At 42.1% G+C, this 20,000-nt stretch overlaps 1 protein-coding gene across 6 annotated transcripts in view; it reads left to right on the top strand.

Moving 5' to 3' along the window:
- The window catches only part of kdm6ba (lysine (K)-specific demethylase 6B, a), a 140,884-nt gene that overhangs the window by 95,675 nt on the left and 25,209 nt on the right, over positions 1 to 20,000 (top strand). For 5 of the 6 annotated variants that reach the window (XM_077499582.1, XM_077499584.1, XM_077499585.1 and 2 more), the window contains 12 exons: positions 3,187 to 3,284; positions 5,115 to 5,238; positions 6,223 to 6,318; positions 6,398 to 6,713; positions 9,208 to 9,285; positions 9,395 to 9,559; positions 10,821 to 10,982; positions 11,080 to 11,592; positions 12,791 to 15,636; positions 19,540 to 19,666; positions 19,749 to 19,854; positions 19,937 to 20,000. The exon at positions 19,937 to 20,000 is cut by the window's right edge and continues 142 nt beyond it. In XM_077499582.1, coding sequence (XP_077355708.1) covers positions 5,120 to 5,238; positions 6,223 to 6,318; positions 6,398 to 6,713; positions 9,208 to 9,285; positions 9,395 to 9,559; positions 10,821 to 10,982; positions 11,080 to 11,592; positions 12,791 to 15,636; positions 19,540 to 19,666; positions 19,749 to 19,854; positions 19,937 to 20,000 — 4,592 coding nt within the window. In that variant the 5' untranslated portion in view covers positions 3,187 to 3,284; positions 5,115 to 5,119. The remainder of the gene's footprint in view (positions 1 to 3,186; positions 3,285 to 5,114; positions 5,239 to 6,222; positions 6,319 to 6,397; positions 6,714 to 9,207; positions 9,286 to 9,394; positions 9,560 to 10,820; positions 10,983 to 11,079; positions 11,593 to 12,790; positions 15,637 to 19,539; positions 19,667 to 19,748; positions 19,855 to 19,936) is intronic. The other variant, XM_077499587.1, reaches the window with a different exon arrangement.

A 20,000-nucleotide genomic window follows, 5' to 3' on the forward strand; every position in this document is an offset into this window, starting at 1 on the left:
TGTATACGCACTATTAAATAAGGCTGTAAGATTTTAGGAAAAAAATTGAATTTAATTCATTCACTGGCAGCCATTTTCACTGAAACAAGCACCTTCACTCCCAGCTGTTTTACTGGATTTTGACTGATTTTGTAAGGCCCACAAAATATTGTCTTTTATTGCTATAAAAACATGGAACCTACCAAAAGAAAGATTAAAGTCTCTTCTTTCATCAGGAAATTTTTTTATATTTCTATCGGTTTCCATTTTGCAGCAATTAAGCATTAGAATATAGCTAAGTTTCATCATTATTCACAAAAAAATCAGCTTGTTTTCAACATGGCCCTGTTGAACTCTTATACTCTGCTGCCACCTACTGGCCGTTTTTGTAATAACTACCATTGCTTCAACAGTTCTCTTAAGTTCAGAGGCTGCATCAAGGCCTTTTGTATGCTCTAGCATAAAAAAATAAATAAAAAAATGTATAAATATGTCTTTAGAACACTGTTAATATTTAAAATGGAACATATTTATACGTTTTTGGGAGCAAATAAGTTAATGATGTTATGAGGATGTCAATCCTTGTCATATCTATTGTGTTACCAGTAATTAATTTGTGTCTCATTTAACATGTTTATGTTGGTCTATGATTTATAAATACATCTCATTCACTGCCAGTCATTATAGAAAATTTTTACATTTCCAATACTCACGTGATATTACATTCAATAATTATATATAAACCGAATCTACCAAATAACAGAATAGACTCCCTACTTTTTGTCCCGTCCCGTTCTTTTATAATTGACAGCAGAAAAATGTAGGTTTGCCAAAATACAGCCATTTCTCCCATGGACTCTGAAACTGTGTTTATTTCCTATAAAATGGGGCAATGATGTCATCTACCGGTGGTTGGGCATCAGTAAAGTTGTTTCCAAGTTTGATATTTGCAGTGGAGCATGCTCAGATTCGCCCCCATTTAGCACCGCTCTAAAAAATACAATTGACAAGTATACTTGTCAAAGGCAGTGAATGAGTTAAAATAAATAAACAAACCATAACTTTAAGTTGTGTCTAAAATAATGACACCCAGGACGATTCCCCGTATAAGTTGCATTGCTCATCTGAGGACTGCTTGTGAAATTACAAATTTATGTTGCCACCTGCAGGCTGTTTGTGTAATAAGTAGCATTTCTTCAACCGTTCTTTGTAGTTGAAAGGCTGCATCAAAGCCTTCTGTATGCGATAGGATAAAAAAAAAAAAAAAAAAAAAAAAAAAAAAAAAGGCAAAATACGTCTTTGGGACACTTCAAACATCTAAAATAAAATGTATTTATACGTTTTTGGGAGCAAATGAGTTACATTGAGTTAGTTTGAATTAGTTTTCAGGGTGGTTCTGTGAGTTTTTATTAGTTTTAGTTATTTAATAAATACTTAAGCCTTAAGCCTGATTTATGCGACTGCGTTTGCTCTGGCGTCAATGACCGGTACAGATCACATGATCTACACGTGCCATGAATTTGAAGTGCTGCGTAGCTCGTGGCCGGGTGCGGCGCACACGTCGCCAATTCTTGAACGCCATAGATGGCCGGACGTAGCTCGCTCGTGATTGGTCCATTCGATGGCGGACTCAGCTTTTTTTTTTGTCCCTTTTTCTCTCCCCGCCCCTGCCCAGATAGTTCCTGTGAAGGCAACTGTGTTTGGCGGCGCAAACTACAGCAGACGCCGATGTGTATTGCAATGCGTATTGTGCACAAGTTTGAAGGCAAACGCACAAGCGGAGCTCCGCCATAACGTCTACTAGTATACTGAGGCCTTAAGTTTAGTTTTAGTTAGTTTCAGGATTAGTGTTAGTTATTTTTTTTTTTTAAATGTGTGTTACTTGTGCGCAATACTGTATTTAAAAAAAACAGCATGGGAGCGAGGTCATCTTTTGGTGCTTTTCTATTGGCTGCTGCTAAATGACATCACTTCTGTGTGACACACTTTCAAACGTCCTTATTCCAGCTAATATCAAAAAACAAAAAACATATAAATATGTCTTTGGGACACTTTAAGCATTTAAAATAGAATTGTATTTATACGTTTTTGGGTGCAAAAGTGTTAATATGCAATAATTTTCTCAAGGTCCTTTTCTGATATATTATATATTATATTATATATATATATAACAAACAATAAATGAACCTGTTGAGCAATTATTTCATTAGGTTGTTATATTTAATTGGCATTAGGATTTTTGAAAAAATATCCTTGGAATATTGTTTTTTTCTTGTTGTTTTTTTCTTGAGAGCTCAGAATTGTTCATTTGGCAGTCTTTTACCGATTCAACATATCATCATTACATTTTTTATTTTATTTTTTTCAATTAGGGTTAGGGTTTGTGTGTGCCCATGATCCTTAACCGGATATTTCAGAGTCTCGCTAGAGTCGTGAAGTTCAGAAAGTCAAGGGAACCAGAGGAAAGATCAAAGGAAGGAAAGATGACGCACCAACCAGACACCACCTTTCCACCCACATGGTTACAAAACCAGACTCTTACACCAACCCCAGAAACTGCTAAATTCCAACAGATTCGGGAGATCTCAAGAGACCAGAGGAAAAACTAAAGGAAGGAAGGATAGATGAAGAAGAGTGAGATCCACAGACGCCAGCCTCCACCCTCCTGTCGTCCTCTCTGTTCCCATACTTCACTCTCCGTCCATCTCCATCGTTCCCTTTTAATCGATCCTTCCGTCCTGTTCAGACAGTCTGTCACTGCCCCCCCCTTCCTCCACCGTCTCTGCCGTAATGAGATTAAACGCCCGTGTATCCACCAGCAGGCACATAATTTATGTGCACAGTCGCCCACTCCTCACACTTGGCAGCACTTCCATCCCCTGCATACACTTAGAGGCACACTTGGCACAGAAAGTCTTTTTTTTTTCTTTTCTTTTTTTCTTCTCATCATCACAAGGCCTTTGGAAGGATTACAGTAACAAGGGTATGTCCTCGTACGTGAACCCCCATCATAGCCATCTGGCCTCTTATAATAATCCTCTGACTGTTGCGGTAATGCCCCCAACAGGCCGCCTGGTGCAGTGCAGCCAAAACACATATACACAAAGGCTTTCCAATTATGTTCAATTTCATATTTATGGAAGGTTCGCAGGAGCAAGAATCACATGACTTTGTACGTGAAAAATGAATTTGTCTCTTCTGTCACAGCTTGAAGACCGAGGAACAGGACCGTTGAGATATTTCAAGCACTGGAGTGAGGCCCTCTCTGTGCTGCAGTGGAGGGCTTCACGGACGCAGCTCGTCTGGTGGGTAGCAAAATCGGCCATCGCTGAAATTGACAAAATGATTATTATTATTATTATTATTTTAAATTGATATCGATATCTACTCTATATTGGCCTTCAAACATCGGCCAATTGGGCCAAATGGACGATTATTTCACCCTTAAATTATCATCGGAGAAAACCGAAGTCTCCAACACTGTGAAAGTAGCCAGATGTTAGGTTTACACACCAAACATATAAGAATGACAACACAAGGATGAGAAGACAAGACTTAATTGTTTTTCACTCGCAGCGAGGAGAGCAGAGTTGCCAGGTACAAGCTGTCAAAGATGCTCTGGGAATTCTCTTGCGTCTTCTCTTTTATTGGGATTGTTCCCTATCCAGTTACAAAAAAATAGCGTTGCACTACTAAGGGGTGGGGAAAGCGCAATAGTGCAACGCTGCATTATCTTAAAATAACGTATCTGTCTGCTTGGATGTAAGTGTGTTGCAAGTAAGCACGTGATTATCCATTAGCAATGAAAGTTTTTGTTTTCGCTTCAGCTCCAGACTTTGTGACTCATTTTAAACACAGCCACACTGTCTGGTACAGTTTATCTGAAGAAATGGGTGCAAAGTAGTTTACTAAAAGTTCATATGAGTGTGAAGCATTTTAGCAAATATATAATAACTTAGATACACTTTAAACGTAACACCTGAATGTGCCATTTTGCTTGTGTTAGCATTAGCAGCTAGCAAGTGTGCAACATGTTATTCTGTTGTCACCAAGCTTCCTTTTAAGCTGGTTAATGACACCACAGTTGGGAGTTAACTGTAAAACTAAACACACAATGTTAAAAATTACATCCACTGTTTATTTAACTACAAAACATGCTTCGTTCTTAAAACATCGCTAGCCTAGCGCTAACAGGAAGTTATAAAATGCTAACAGGAAGTTAGCATTGACTTCAGCCACACATAAATCTTGTGGGAACACATACCCACAGATGAAATAGGGATAGGCTGATTATCGTCCAGGCCAATTATCGGTGCCAATATTTGGCATTTTGACAAATATCGGCACCGGCCTTATTACCAATCTGAACGCACGGGAACACAGTGGTGTTTTTTCAGTGACTATTATTTTAGTTTATTCTTATTTCACTTTCTTACTGTTTTTATTTTGTCATTGTCCTTTCAAATTATATTATAAAGTTGATTGACCTTGTATACTTCATGACATTTTTTTTTAAATGGAATTGTCATTCAAAGCAGAGAGTATTAATAGCGAAAGTTTGTGCGTGAGTGTCACCCATTGAAAAGGAATTGGGGAAGGGGTTCATTTTATGCATTCTATATATTTTAATAAATAATCGGCAGATTAATCGGTATTTTTTTTTCTGCCAAAAATAGGCAAAATAGGCCTTAAAAAAAATGCATATCGGTCGGGTCCCATTGTTTGTTACTATAAACATGGGGTTGCTACCAAAAATAATTCCTGCAATATCCATCCATCCATCCATTTTCTTGACAGCTTACTCCTCACAAGGGTCGCGGGGGGTGCTGGCGCCTATCTCAGCTGGCTCTGGGCAGTAGGCGGGGGACACCCTGGACCGGTTGCCAATCCTGCAATATCTAGTGACTCAATATCTAGTTATTCATTACATAAGAAAATGTCAAATATGGTTGAAATTTTAGCACGAATCATAGAAGTTGATGCAGATGATTTGCTTTGACGGGCCACAAAAGAAAGTATTGTACTGAGGCCTGGAGTTTGGCACAGACATATTGTTTTTATCTGACAAAAGCGATGACGCTGAGGGCCGTCCGACATGAGACGTTGGGTGACTCCGTCCGTCCGTCTGTCCGCAGGCTGGATGCATCACGCAGTGGAGCAGTTTGGCGGGCGTGGCACACGGGATTCCTTCCCTCTGGATGGACTCCACCGGGGCCCATGGGCTCCCGTGGGCGGCCGCGCTTGGCAGCCACCTGGCAGGTAGGGTTGCCATGCCGACGCAAAACACAAAACAGATTCTCTCATCGACTGCACACACGTGCACAACGTTTATTTCAAATTGGAACCAGGGTTGTTATGTTTGGGAATTTTTCATTTGAGTTAGTTTTTATATTGTTTTGAATTTTTTTTTTTTTAATATATTTTTTATTTTTTATAATTTAGTTAGTTTTCAGGGTGGTTTTGTTAGTTTTTATTAATTTTAGTTATTTAAAGGGTCATTCTGCCAGTTTCACTCTGGAAAAGGCACTTCTTAAATACAGGATTTAAACAAACAAACTACTTCTCAAATTACAGATCAGGGCTTGTCTTCATTTCTGGTGGTGATTTTGTCCTAAACCCTCAACAAACCAAGCCTGTGTTTAGACCCCTTAAGCCAGTCGCAGAGCGGGGGGTGGCGTGTCACAAACGGGGCCGGGCGAATTTGCCGGCTGCGTGACGTCACTCCCGCGGCAATTTGAAAGCATGCACGGATTATTATTTTTTTTCACTCACTCATTCACACATGTAAGCTTCTTTGAGTTTTTTTTTTTTTAAATGTGTATTGCTTGTCCGCAATATTTAAAAAACAGCATGCAAGCAACATCATCTGAAGGTGGTTTTCTATTGGCTGCTGCGAAATGACGTCACTTGTGTGTGTGACACTTTCATTTGTCCTTATTCAGGTTCATATCGAAATAAATCGACTTCAAATCACATTTAAAATCATCCCCAAAGGCTCATGCATTCAATTACCAAAGACAAAAAAAGGACATTTTTTTCTATAATTATAGTTGGATTTAGTTAATTTTCGGTTTTATTTTATTTCATTAATGAAATTGTTTTTTTTTTATTTTAGTTCATTTTTTTCCTTAGTTTTAGTTAACTAAAATAACCTTGATTGGAACATGATTTATTTTTTTTTTTTTAAACTTTTGTGACGATTTGGTGCAAATGTCTCCGTTGATGTCTCATCCTGTCCATCAGGTGTTTGCCTGCAATGAACCAGCACCAGCTCCTTTCCCATCTACCTCCTGGTCCAATTCATGGACTCAACCAACCCAATAAATTCTTTCATAATGGGTACGCTCACGTAAAAGTAGCAAATGGACGCCACCGCGCAACACGAGTTGACTGTTTTGTTTTTGTTTTCCTTTCCCAGGCCCATGCGAGGAGGGGAGAAACTGGACCTCCCGCAGCCGATGTTGCCGGCGGGTCTGCCGAGGGAGCAGCTGAGGCCCCTTCCTCATCATCATCATCATCATCCTCTTCATCACCTGCACCCTCCCCCTCCTCATCGGGCATGGGAGCAACTCGGCCAGCTGCACGAAGACCACCATCCTCCTCCCCAAGGACATCCAGGAGGCGTGACTCTTCCCGAGCACACGCTCCGCCTCCACAATGGCGGCTACACGGGCGGCGGCGGGCCCCCCCCCAACCCGCATCTTCCCGCTGGTAGGCTGAGCCAGCCGCTAAAGGTGAGTTTTCATAATGCTGGCGTTGAATTGAGTGTTCATTTCGTCAACGAAAACAAAACAAAAAATCATTTGGTCAACACATTTTTCACCAGACTATAACTAGACTAAAACAATAAGTGGGACTAAATCAGTATGCATTTTCATCGACGAATGAAGACCAGACGAAAATGTACTTTGCTTAATAAAAATTGGACTAACATTTATGGACATTTTAGTTCATCAACAAAAACGAGATGCTAATGATATGATTTTGTCAAATCTTGTCTCTGCTAATCTGTCACGTCTGTGACACTGTCATGTGGCACACAGTGACACGCCCACTTTCAAAACGATAAGGGCAATATCTTGATATCGTGATATTAAAACTGCCGCAATATATCGTCGTCATCGTCGTCGTCATGTCCACAATATTTAAAAGCAGCACATCTGTTAAAAAAAATCAAGTTGATTACCATTTGTGCAGTTGTAGCACCCTCTGGTTGCTACTTTTTTAGTGCAATTAAATTTTTCATTAGGGATGTTTTGGCCCTTCTATGTTTAAAATCCATGCTAATCGTCAGATGATCGTCGTAATATGCTTGTGAAGCGAGTCAATTTGTGGAAGAACTCAATGTGTGCGTGCATTAGCAAGTAAGTTCCTCACTATTTTTATATATCTTATATTTATAGATTTTTATATATAATATTTAGAATATTTTTCATTGCTGTTATATACAAAAGCACAATATTGTTTTGTTTTTGTTTTTTAGCATGAGCTCTTTTTTTTTTTTTTTTTACAATATGGTGACCTTTTTTTGTATCGCCATTCTCCTTACAATATCGTGATAATTGTCGTATTGTGAGCTTCATATCTTGATAATATCGTATCGTGATGTTTAGATATCGTTACATCCCTAGTTATAACATAACGTTAATCCAACTGCTGTAACGTTCCAGCAATGTTAATCTGACCGCTAACTAATGCTGGCTAACTTAACTAATTGCATGGAGCCATAGTTTATTGCGGGTTCATTTTTCACGGCATCGCTGTTTCGTATGTTTTTTTTTTTTGTTTTTGTTTTTTTTAAACATACTTTTTGGTTTGTTTATTTATTTTTGTCTTTGCGCGGCAATATCTCTCAAACCCTACGTCCGACTGGGGACATCCGCGGATTGGTCACGACGAGACCTTTTCAACGGTGTCTGTCCCGTCGCTGTACGACATTGCATTGCGGAGATAGAAAATATATACTGTGCTGTATAACAAGTACATTAAAAACACTTTTAATGAAAAAAAGACTGTAAATTACAAAAACAAATGGTGAATGAAAAAGCTAAACTAAATATCATACCAAAAAAAAAACAAAACATCATAAATGAAAAAATATACACTGTGCTGTATAACAAATAAATAAAAAACACGTACTTTTAATGAAAAAAAAATTATGAATGAAAAAGCATTCATAATAAACTAAAAGCATACCAAAACGGAAAAACATATAATAAATGAAAAAATATATACTGTGCTGTACACTGTAATAAATAAAAAAAACAAAACATATTTTTTATGGAAAAGATGAATGTAAAAGAAAAAAGGAACATATGAATGAAAAAGCATTTATAATAAACTAAAAAGCAAAACAGTAAAACATAATAAATGGCAAAATATATACTGTGCTGTATACTGTAATAAATAAAAAAACATGCTTTTAATGGAAAAAAATAATATAAATGGAAAAAGGAACATATATTATGATTGAAAAAATAAACTAAAAGGCATACAAAAATGAAAACATAAATGAAAAAAAATATATATACTGTGCTGTATACTGTAATAAATAAAAAAAACATACTTTTAATGGAAAAAAATGAATGTAAATGGAAAAAGGAACATATATTATGAATGAAAAGCAATTATAATAAAGTAAAAATCATACGAAAATGGAAAAACATAATAAACTAAAAATATATATAAAATTAACTGTTTTTTTTTTTATTTGTATTTTTTTTTATTTTATTTTATTTTTTGTTTAACACAGACTTCCATTAGATTTTGGAACGTAACCCCCGCGATAAATGAGGGAACACTGTACTGTAATTGTTTATCAAGTTGTTTTTCATCCAAAAAAGATAAACATTTTACGTGAAATGGTTTTAAATCCAAAATGTTCAACATAATCTGCTGAAAAAAAAAATCCAGACGTAAAATGATTGTCTTAACTAAAAGTAGACTAAAATGTTGACAGTTTTTGTTGACTAAAACTAGACGAATAAAATGACATTTTCTTGGACTAAAATAAAGACCAAAATGCTCGATTTATAGTCGACTAAAATGAATGAAATAAAAACGGGAACGAGATATTGACTAATGATAAAAACTAAACAAGCATGATTGAAACTGAACTAAAACTGAGACGAAATTTCAAAATGGCGGATGAAATGAACATGCGTTGAACTGAAATGTGAGTTTGTGTGCTGTTGTCGAATGTTTCCCCCCCGTCTGCTTTCTGTTAAGTTTGGGGGTCCTCAGGAGCACCACGCCTCCCGGGGGCCGCCACTGCTGGGAGACGACGTGTGGGCTCAGGTGCATCAGGTGAGCCACCGCCTCTCTAATTGGCCGCGACCGCGTTTCATCAGCCGCTGGCAAACCCGCCTGTCGCGCACTCTCGTTCAAACCGCCACTTGAAATGTCCTCTCGGCAGCAGAGGGGACACACCGGCAAGATGGCCGCCAGTCAGCTGAAGAGGCCGCGCCCTCCGCTCGGCGAGCACTCGGTCATCCAGCACACCCCCGCCGCGCCGTCCGCCGCACGCTCGCCCACGGATGAATGGCCCAGCCCGAGCAAGAGGAAAAAGAGTTCGGATCAGGTAAACATTTTCAAACCTTTTCAAAACCTTTTGCACGCTCACTCCAGTGTTATCATAGTTTTGGAGTTTTCAGTTAAGTTAAATGAAAAAGCAGACGAGCTGAGCCGGCTCATTGGACTAGTGGTAGAGTGTCCGCCATGTAACTGGGAGACCATGGGTTCAATCCCTGCCCGGGTCATATCGAAAGACTGATAAATTTGGAACCCATTTGCCTCTTTACTTGACACTCAGCATTAGCACACTGACAATCAGTGGTACTTTATTAATTGCAAGAAATTTTATTTGGTTATACTGTACATCAATTAATTAACAGGTGTTAAAATGAATATGTTAATTCGGTTAAAAGTAATAAATTAGTTTGGTCCAGTAACTAAATGTTCAGAAAATGTTTTGGATCAAGGCAAAAAAATTAAAGATTGGTTCAAGTAAAGAATTATTCTTAACATCAACATGAAATAATCAAATCATACAAAGTCACTCAATTTCTGTGAAGTCATATTTTGATGTGATATTTTAGTTTAAGCGGTGGTTATCATTTTTACATTGTATGAGGCATCAAATCATCCCCACAGGCTCACATATTAAATGAATTACCAGAGAAAAAAACAAAGGACATTTTCACTATAATTATAGTTTTAGTTTTGTAAACATAAAATGTAGTTTGTTCGTTTTCATTTTGAAAAAGCATTTTCATTTTTATTTGATTTTTTTTTAACAAAGTCGTGTTTTTATTATTATTATTATTATTATTATTATTATTATTATTTAAAGGGGTACTTGACTCATTTAACAATTTTCAGCAGTAAAAAGTTCATATTTTGTCTATAATTAATGTGGTCACTTTATTTTTAATTTACAATTAATACCTTTACAAAATATATATATTTTTTTTTGCATGCTGTCGACTGATGATGACATCACCTGTGCTGAGGAAGTAGGTAACGGCCAATCATGGCTCACCTGTTTTCTGGGTGTCGTCAGTAAACTGAGCCATGATTGGTCGTTATCTACTTCCTCAGCACAGGTGATGTCATCATCAGTCGACAGCATGAAAAAAAAAAAAAAAAAGACTTTTTAAAGGTAGTAATTGTAAATTAAAATTAAAGTGACCACATTAATTATAGACAAAATATTAACTTTTTACTGCTGAAAATTGTTCAATGAGTCAAGTATCCCTTTATGGTTTACTTAATTTGATGAGTTATCGCAAACAAAATTAAGCTTTGGTTCACTCAGCGTGATCATTTCTTCACCTGCGCAGGACTCGCATCCCGGTCAGCAACGCTTCCCTGGACCGGGCCAAGCTTTGCTATCTCAGGCCCACCACCCCAAAGCGGCCTTCTGGAACCCCCTTCAGAAGGACAACAATACCTGGCAGCCTCAGAGTTGCGATCGCAACAACGCGGAGTTCCAAGGCCGAATTGTAATTACTTATTGGTGCTATCATCACCTATCATCATCTACCTGAACATCACACTGAATGTTAATATGAATATATATATATTTTTTGTCTCATCCAGGAGGCCCATAAACAAGCAGTAGGCAGCTACCCCCAAAAGACGCCAGCGGCCACGCCCTCCCCCTCGACCGTGTCGCCGCCTCTGAACTCGCCGTCTCCCACCTACAACCCCGGATGCGCGGCGCCCCCCCTGCAGAGGGACTGTTTCCAACCTCAGGCTGTCAACCAGCAGTCCCCCCACTCTCATTCCTATCGCAGCCCCGCTTCCAAACTGGTGCCCGCTCCTCCTCCTCATCCCTGTCAGGCCACGGAGCCCCAGGGCCACAGAGGCCCTCTCGCCGGAGGAGCCCCCAGCCGAGGGGACCGAGATCAGCATCGGCACGCCCAGCCGTCACCAGCAAAACCGGCAGCCAGCAGCAGCAGTGTGCCTTACAGCCACTTTCAGCCTCACCCAGGACTGGGGCAGCGCGGCCCGGCGCCGCCGCCGCCTCCCACCAGCGCCACCTCAGTACCTCAGCAGAGTGGGCCCTATGATGTGTGGAGGTACCCCAATAGGCCCAGCAGCCACCTGCTGGTGAGTTGTGGAGTTCACGAAAACTAAAATTCAAAAAACTATTTCGTTAATTAAATAAAATAAAAATGAAAATGCTTTTTAAAAAACGAAAACTAACTGAAATGACATTTTATGTTTACAAAACGAACTAAAACTATAATGAGAGCAAAAATGTCCTTAATTTTCATCTTTGGTAATTAATTTAATACATGATCCTTTAGTCATGATTTTAAATGTGATTTGAAGTCGATTTATTTTAATATGAAACCGGAATAAGGACATTTGAAAGTGTGTCACACAGGAGTGACGTCATCTCGCAGCAGCCAATAGAAAAGCACCTTCACATGACGTCGCTCCCATGCTGTTTATTTTAAATATTGCGCAAAAGTAATACACAATTTTTTGAAAAAACTCAAACTAATGCTGAAACTAACTAAAACTAAGCATTTATTAAATAACTAAAACTAATACAAACTAACAGAACCACCCTGAAAACTAATTAAAATAGACTACATTTAAAAAACAAAACTCAAAAGGAAATAAAAAACATCTAAAATGAAAAATTCCACAACTATAATAACCCTGCTAACGTGTCACGCGTGACAACAGGTGTCAACAGCACTGCTGCATGTGTGGAGGTGCAGGCAAAATCAGAGGCAACAGGAAGAACAAATATTTTCTCGCGTAAGCATTTTTTTAAATTCCAGAAACAAAAATGATTGGGACTTATCATCTAGCCAGTATTGCTATTTGTGAGCTTCTGTTCTCAAGGCTGACTTGGAGCCAGTTACAATAAGGAGTCATGCTATTACCTCTGACAATTCTTTTATTTTGAAATTCCAGAAACAAAAATAATTAGGTTGTATCGTCGAATCCAGTATTGCAATTTGCTTGTTTGAATGTTCTAAAGGTTGGCTTAGCGCCAATCACAAGAAGGAGTCATGCCGTATCTCTTACGAGTCGTTTTCAACTCTGCATTTGCACTGTAAATGTGACTTGTTTCCAATTTCCATCACTTCAAACTTCTTTTATCATCTGAGCTACCAAAATTGCAAAACTTTTTTAAAATGACCGTCTCTATCGTTTTCACAAATGTTGCAAACAGTGCTACACAATCTGTTAGTGTGAGTGAACGTGCAATTTCGCGCCCACTTATTTGGGATTTGAGTCAATCGGGCCACAAGTGTTTGCTGATAATGATGTTGATGTCATCCCTCAGGATTCCGGCATCTCCAGACCTCTGGGACTGATACCTCATCACCAGCAGAGCCACAATCAGGGTCCAGACAGTCAGCGTCAACCTCACGTCATCTCCACCCGCACCCCTGTCATCACCTCCAACCCTTCCTCCTGCTCCCTCGGCGGCTCAGATGGCGGTTGCCAGGTGAACGGCGCCAACGTGAATCGGCAGAGGAGTCATGAGCCCCAAAACTCCGCCGGACGTCCCAATGGATGTCCCCCCGGCCCTCATCTGAATGCCAGACAGCCTCGCCATGAGATACGACCTCAAGAAAATGGACCCTCCAAGGTCAACACAGGGAAGACCTCCTTCTATCCTCAGGCTCAAGTGGCACAAGTTCCCGCGTGTTCGCCGCCGCCGTCGTCCTCGTCTTTGTTCTCCTCAGGGTTCCTCAGGATTGGGGACGGCATCATTACGAGCGGAGCGCCGAAGCCTCCAATCCTCCAATTGCAGTCCTCCAGCCACCAGCAGGACTCCTCGCAGCCCTATCGTCAGCGACAGATCCATCCGGCCACCGTTTCGCACCCCCAGTCCATAGTGGAGGCGCTGGATAAGCTCGACGCGGAGCTCGAGGGCCATATGCGAGCTGAGGAGAGGAGGAGGAGGAAGGAGCGGGAGGAGGAAGAGCGGCGGCAGAGAAAGCTGGAGGCGAAGCAAAAGCACGAGGAGGAGATGAGGAGGAGGGAGCAGGAGAAGAGGGATGAGGAGAGGAAGAGAGCGATGGAGAAACGGGAGGAGGAGGAGCGTCGGCAGAGGAGAGAGTGGGAGCTGAGGGAACAAGAGAGAAAGAGGAGGGAGGCGGAGGAGGAGAGGAAGAGGAGAGAGTGGGAAAGGCAAGAGGAGGAGAGGAAGAGGAGAGAATGGGAAAGGCAAGAGGAGGAGAAAAAGAGGCGAGAAGAGGAGGAGCGCGAGAAGAAGGAAGAAGAGGAGAAAAAGCGGAGGGAGTCGGAAGCGATGCGGCGAAAGGCTCGCGAGCAGACGGCCGCGGAGAGCCTAGAAAGACTCCTGTGCGGCCAAGCACCCCCGGTTGCGCCTCCGGGCCTCGCCTCCTCGCGGGCCTCGCCTCCCTACCCGTGGCTGAGCCGCGGCGGCGCTTCCGGTCCGGCGCCGGAAAGACTGCGGCCGCCTCCGCTCACACCACAGACGGACTACGCTCGCGAGAAGCAGAGGCAGCGGGAGATGCGGGGCGGTGGCGGCGGCTCTTCCCCTCCGACGCACAAAACTTCAGGGATGAACTCCGCCAACCCCGCCGCCAAACAGTCCAAAGACTCCATGCCGGTGCTCCGAGAGCCCCCCAAGCTCTATCAGGCCTTTCCCAGGGAGAACCCGCCGGCTCCGTCCGCGCCCGCCCCGCGTTCAGACGCGTCTCCGTTTGAGGAGGAGCCCTCGGAGTTGTCGGCGCTGCTCCCCGACGGCCTGGCCAACATCATGGCCATGTTGGACGAATCCATCCAAAAGGAGGAGGAGGAGCTGTACGGTGAGGGTCTCCTCGACACGTTTGCGCCCCCAGTCGAGGGTTACCTCCGTGCGCCCGACCTCCTCCCGGCGCTTAAGCATCAGGAAGACTTTTTTGGAGCGGATCCCCAAAACAGCCCGCCTGTGCTCAGCCGCCAGGGCTCGCTGGCTTCACCTTGCAGCCGGACGTCTTCTCTTAACGAGGAGGTGGAGGAGGAGGAGGAAGAAGATGACCTTCAAAGCTCACCGCGGAACACCGGAGCGGGAACGGGGAACAGCACCTACCGCCACAGCGACCTAGCCAAACTTTACGGTCTCCCCGAGCGGGCCAAGAGCGACGAGGACGAGGACGAGGAGGATTCGGAGGCGCCGTCGTGCTCCCCGCCCCCTCAAAGACCCCACCTCCACCAAACCGGCGTCAACAGCACCTTCAAGTCGCTGACCGCGGCCCTGGAGAGCCAGAAGTACGCGTACCGAGGCGGACCTTTCGGGAGACCGCCGCCGTCGGCCCTGCTCGGCGTCAAATACTCCTCGTCGCTCTCGCTGGGTCCCGACATTTGCCGCCAGGGCTCGCCTGGCGTCCCTCCGCCGAAGTCCTCGCCGCCCCGCCCACTCGAGGACGAGGAGGTGAAGTCGGAGATCACAGAGGGAAGGAGCGTCGCGCCCAGCGTCACGCTTTACCAAACCGTCAAGGGGGAGGAGGAACGTCTGGCCGCCATAGCTGAGTCGCTGCCGCTGGCCGACGGCAGTGAGGTTGCGGCCTCTCGCGAGCCGGACCAACTGACGCCCGGCGCCGAAGCCGAGGACTGGCGCAAGGCAGAGAAAGTGAAGGAGCGTCGCGACAAGGAGCGCCGCAAGGACAGAGAGAGGGAGAAAGAGAGGAAGAGGAAGCACCACCACAAGCAGGAAGACACAAAAGAGAGGAAGAAGCATCGAGACAAGAGGGAAGACACGCTCTCGTCGTCGTCATCGTCATCGTCCGGCAGCAGCCACAGGCGGCGCCGCAAGGAGGGCAAGAGCCACAAGGACAAGAAGGAGCGGCGGATCCTGTGCGACCTCAACCTGCAGAGCAAGGACGGGAAGAGCCGCGGCGGTCAAAAGAAACGCGGGAGCTCCGGCGACGAGGGCGAGTGCGAGCGCGCCGAGTGGCGGCCGAAGACGAGCGGCGGCGAGTCGTCAGGCCCGTCGCTGGACCTGCTGAAGCTGAAGGCGCTGTCGGACGGGCCCCCCAAGGAGCTGAAGATCCGACTGATCAAGGTGGAGAGCGGCGACCGCGAAACCTTCGTCGCCTCCGAGGTGGAGGACAAGAGGATTCCCCTGGGCGAGATCAGCATCAAGAACACGGCAGCGGAAATCATCCGATCTTGCAAGTGAGTAAGGGAGACCGGGGCCAGTTTGGATCACATTGCAATTTTCTTCACCACAAGAGGGCACAACGAAAATGTAAATGGTCAGGGGTTGTCTACAGGCTAGGCTAGTGTTAATTTTGTCAACGAAAACTAAACAAAAATTATTTTGTCAACACACATTTTTCACCCGACTAGACTAGACTAGACTAAAATCTTCATTAATAAACAATAACTGGGACTAATTCAGTCTGCATTTTTGTCGACTAATGAAGACGAGATGAACATGTACTTCACTTCATAAAAACTGGACTAAGATCTATGGACATTTTAGTTCATGAACAAAAACGAGACAAAAATTGGATGATTTTGTCAAATCTTCTCTCTGCTAATCTGTGATACTGTCATGTGACACACAGTTGACACGCCTCCTTTCAAATCTGCAGCGAGTGAATGCAACATGCACAAACACATGGGACAGACAGGAGGTGGATAAAAAAAAAAAAAAAAGTAAACTATAGTGTAACGTAACATTAATCCAACGGCTAAAACATTCCAACAAACATGTTAATCTGACGGCTAACTGCTAATGCTAATGCTGGCTAACTTGCTAGGTCATAGTATGGAGCCACTTATTGATCTACTGTAATTGTGTGTCAAGTTGTTTTTCATCAAAAAGATAAGAGAAAATTTGATGTGAAATAATTTTAGGTCCGAATTGTTCAACATAATCTGCTGACAAAATAAAAAAAAAAAATACAGGGGTAAAATGATTTTCCTGACTAAAACGTTGACAGTTGTTGTTGACTAAAATTAGACAAATAAAATGACATTTTCTTGCATGGATATTTAGTCGACTAAAAATAGACTAAATAAGAACAAGATGAGGTTGACTAATAAATATGATTAAAAATTAAAAAGTGTGATTGAAACTGGACTAAAACTGAGACTAAAATTTAAAAATGTCAGATAAAATGAACACTAGTACTGCCCGAGAAGAGAATAGCAGCACATTGTGAGCTGACATGAGTGTCATGCTATCTGTTTTGCACAACCCAAAGTCAAAAAAAAGAAAAAAAATTCCAACTTTGCAAATTTTCAAACGGGCGACAACGCACATCAATGAATTCTAGCGGCAAATCATATGGACTGGTTAGAGGAGAGATTCTGGTCTCTTTTAAGCTATCTTTAAACTAGAGCCAACATGGTCGTTTGGGGCAATTTGTCTCAATTTGTCATTTTAGGGTTTGTTGTCACATCAGGGTTATTATAGTTTGGGAATTTTAGTTTGTTTTTATTTATTTTTTTATTTTTTTTATTATTATTATTATTTAGTTAGTTTTGATTAGTTTTTAGGGTGGTTTTGCTTGTTTTTTGGTTATTTAATAAAAGCTTAGTTTTAGTTAGTTTCAGTATTATTATTATTATTATTTTTATGTGTATTACTTGTGCGCAATATTCAAAAACCACCATGCGAGCGACGTCATCTGAAGGTGTTTTTCTATTGGCTATTGCTAGGTGATCAATGGTCCTTATTCCGGCGGTTAATATCAAAATAAATGTACTTCAAATCACATTTAAAATCATCCCCAAAGGCTCATGCATTCAATTAATTACCAAAGACGAAAACGAAGGACATTTTTGCTATCATTATAGTTAGTTCTATAAGCATAAAATGTAGTTTTTCGTTTTTATTTTATTTCGTTAACCAAATTGTTTTTGGAATTTTAGTTTGTTCGTTAGTTTTAGTCCACTAAAATAACCTTGTGTCACATTTGCAAAGAATGGGCCAATGAAAATTGCACCTCTGGCAGCTCTGTTTTCGTATGCCAGAATTATTATTCAGATGATGAGTCTGAAAAAGTGAGGAAATGAGTTTGCCAGGTTTTGTTTAATTGTTTCCAAATGTTTTTTCCCGGTTATTGGAACTAGTATGCCTACGTGTCAGAACTAGTTGAAGTTTCATGATGAACCATGCATCTATTAAAATAAATTTTTTTGAAATTATTTTTTGAAATTCAATTTCATCTCAAATTTCTAGTTGAAGGGAAGCAAACTCAAAACAAAAAAACAAAATCTGAGGCTGAGAACTATCTATGTCCTACATGCCAGCAGTTCTTAAGGACTTTCATCTATCTCATAATATTTGATGTTAAGTTTCTCAATAACTATGGTGAACATTCAACATCAATGATAAACAATTTTTTTTTCTGGCTGAATTTTTTTTTTTAAATAAAACAGAAGAACAAGGATCATTTTGTCCTTGTTTTATAGTTGCAAAATCTAGTGTAACATTTTACCCCATACAGTGTGACAACTTAGCCATTGTTGGGGCAAGATGTCACGATACACTCCCACTATTTGATGGCTTATAACTCTGCACTGACACTTGGGCAGTTTCTCAATACGCATTCTTGTCCGTCCTTCCGTTCTTGTGATGTCTTGAAACGTCATCAAGTACTGTTCCAATCGCAGGTATGCAAAACCCCCCACAAAGGTCGGGCAAAGAACGGACGGAATACCCGCATGTTGTTCTTACTGCGAGCTTCCTGCTTCTGACGCATTGCCGTAACTGTATAGCACATGATTCGATGTTATAATTACGAGTATTAATCATTAAATTAGTATCATTTGAAATTATACGTGAGATTTATCTCATTTAGGATTATATTGGGAACAAAAAGGTTCTGGAAAGACACCGATGTGAGTTCCAGGTTTTGTTCTGATTCTACTGAAATTGTGGTACATCTATAAAAAAAATATATTTGAATGTGTGTGTATGTAGATGATTTTTAATTTTTTATTAGGATCCCCATTAGCGCCGATGATGGTTGTGCCGTCACACCGGGGGCACACCCAACGAAAAGGTTGGCGTCCTGGGGACTTGCCCAGCAGCGATAGCCATTAGCCAGCCTTAGCTAGTTGTTGCTCGTACCTGCTGGCCAGCTGCTACAGTTGGCGTACCGGGACTAACCCAGCGGGTCGCTACCGCTGCCCATCGGTAATGGTGGCGTGGCCGGAGAGTTAGACGCTGCAAACTATGAATTCAGGGTCCTTCTTTTTTTCCTGACTTCGCAAGTGGAATTTCCGAGTTCAAGGGGGCGTTCCCGGTGTACACACTTCCTGGTTTTAATTCTGAAGAGTCCGACTTCTGACCATCCTCGAACGTAGCATTAATCCCGGTGACTAAAAGTGGATGGAGAGTGCCGTTGTTCAGGGTCGCAGCTACGCGTCCACTCACAGATGTCTATTTACGCTCATAAAAGGGGAGGAAATACAAATTCTGGCGGGGGCAGCAATGGACTCACATGCCGTAAATGAAAGAAGAAGAACAAACTTTTTTTTTTCTTTTTATGCCCCTCCCCTGCCATTCGTTCTTTGAAGTACGAAATGCATCTTGGGATCTATTCACAGCCCAGCCTTCAAAGCTAGCAAAAAAAGAACAACATCCGGGAATTCTGTGTGGTCTTGGCTTATGCATACTTTTGATTGGAACTGTACTTGATGACGTCTCACAAAATCACAAGGACATAAGGTTTTTAACCGATGTATGTAAAGATCGAAATAGTAGTACAAATTCATTGAAAGCTAGTCACATGATATAACTGTGATGACTTACAGAAATACGCCAGCGAGATATCCGGGCTTGTGGGGTACGTTCTTGAGACCGGGCTTACCAAGACCCTACTACATACTCTGTGTTCTTGATATTGCGGAACAGCCAAAGTATGAAAATGACATGAATACAAAAAAATAAACCTAAGACTTTGCTCTTTCATCTGGTATACCTTTTGTTTCTATAAGACATAATTGATTCCAAGAAATATATCAAAGTCTAAAAAAAGAGATACAACTAGCCCCGGTCTCGGCAGGCTTTTCATGCGAAAACCTCCGAACTTTAACCGTCTCTTGTGCATTTTGTCTCAGGGGGGCCCGAGTGAACGGGAAGTTCAGGGAGTCTTTCCTGCTGCCGGCCTTTTCCGTCAAGCCAATCATGACGTCGGAGGAGCCGATTCCGAGAGAGAAACTCAACCCTCCCACGCCCAGCATTTACGTAAGACAATAGACTGATTTACTCAATGTCATTCGGTGATTATATTACAATGATTGTTTTTTTGTTTTTTTTTCTGGTGCAGCTGGAGAGCAAGAGGGATGCCTTCTCTCCCGTGCTGCTGCAGTTCTGCACGGACCCAAAGAACCCCGTCACGGTCATCCGAGGCCTGGCCGGATCTCTGCGGATCAGTCAGTTTGTCTTCACTTTACCCCGCCTTCCGCAAATCGCACTACGCTAACCGTAAGCAATCCCTGCCGTTTTTTTGGTCAGACTTGGGTCTGTTCTCAACCAAGTCCCTGGTGGAGGCCAACGCGGAGCAGGCGGTGGAGGTCCG

Source organism: Festucalex cinctus, chromosome 16, assembly GCF_051991245.1.
Source record: "Festucalex cinctus isolate MCC-2025b chromosome 16, RoL_Fcin_1.0, whole genome shotgun sequence".
In the NCBI taxonomy this organism is placed as follows: domain Eukaryota; kingdom Metazoa; phylum Chordata; class Actinopteri; order Syngnathiformes; family Syngnathidae; genus Festucalex; species Festucalex cinctus.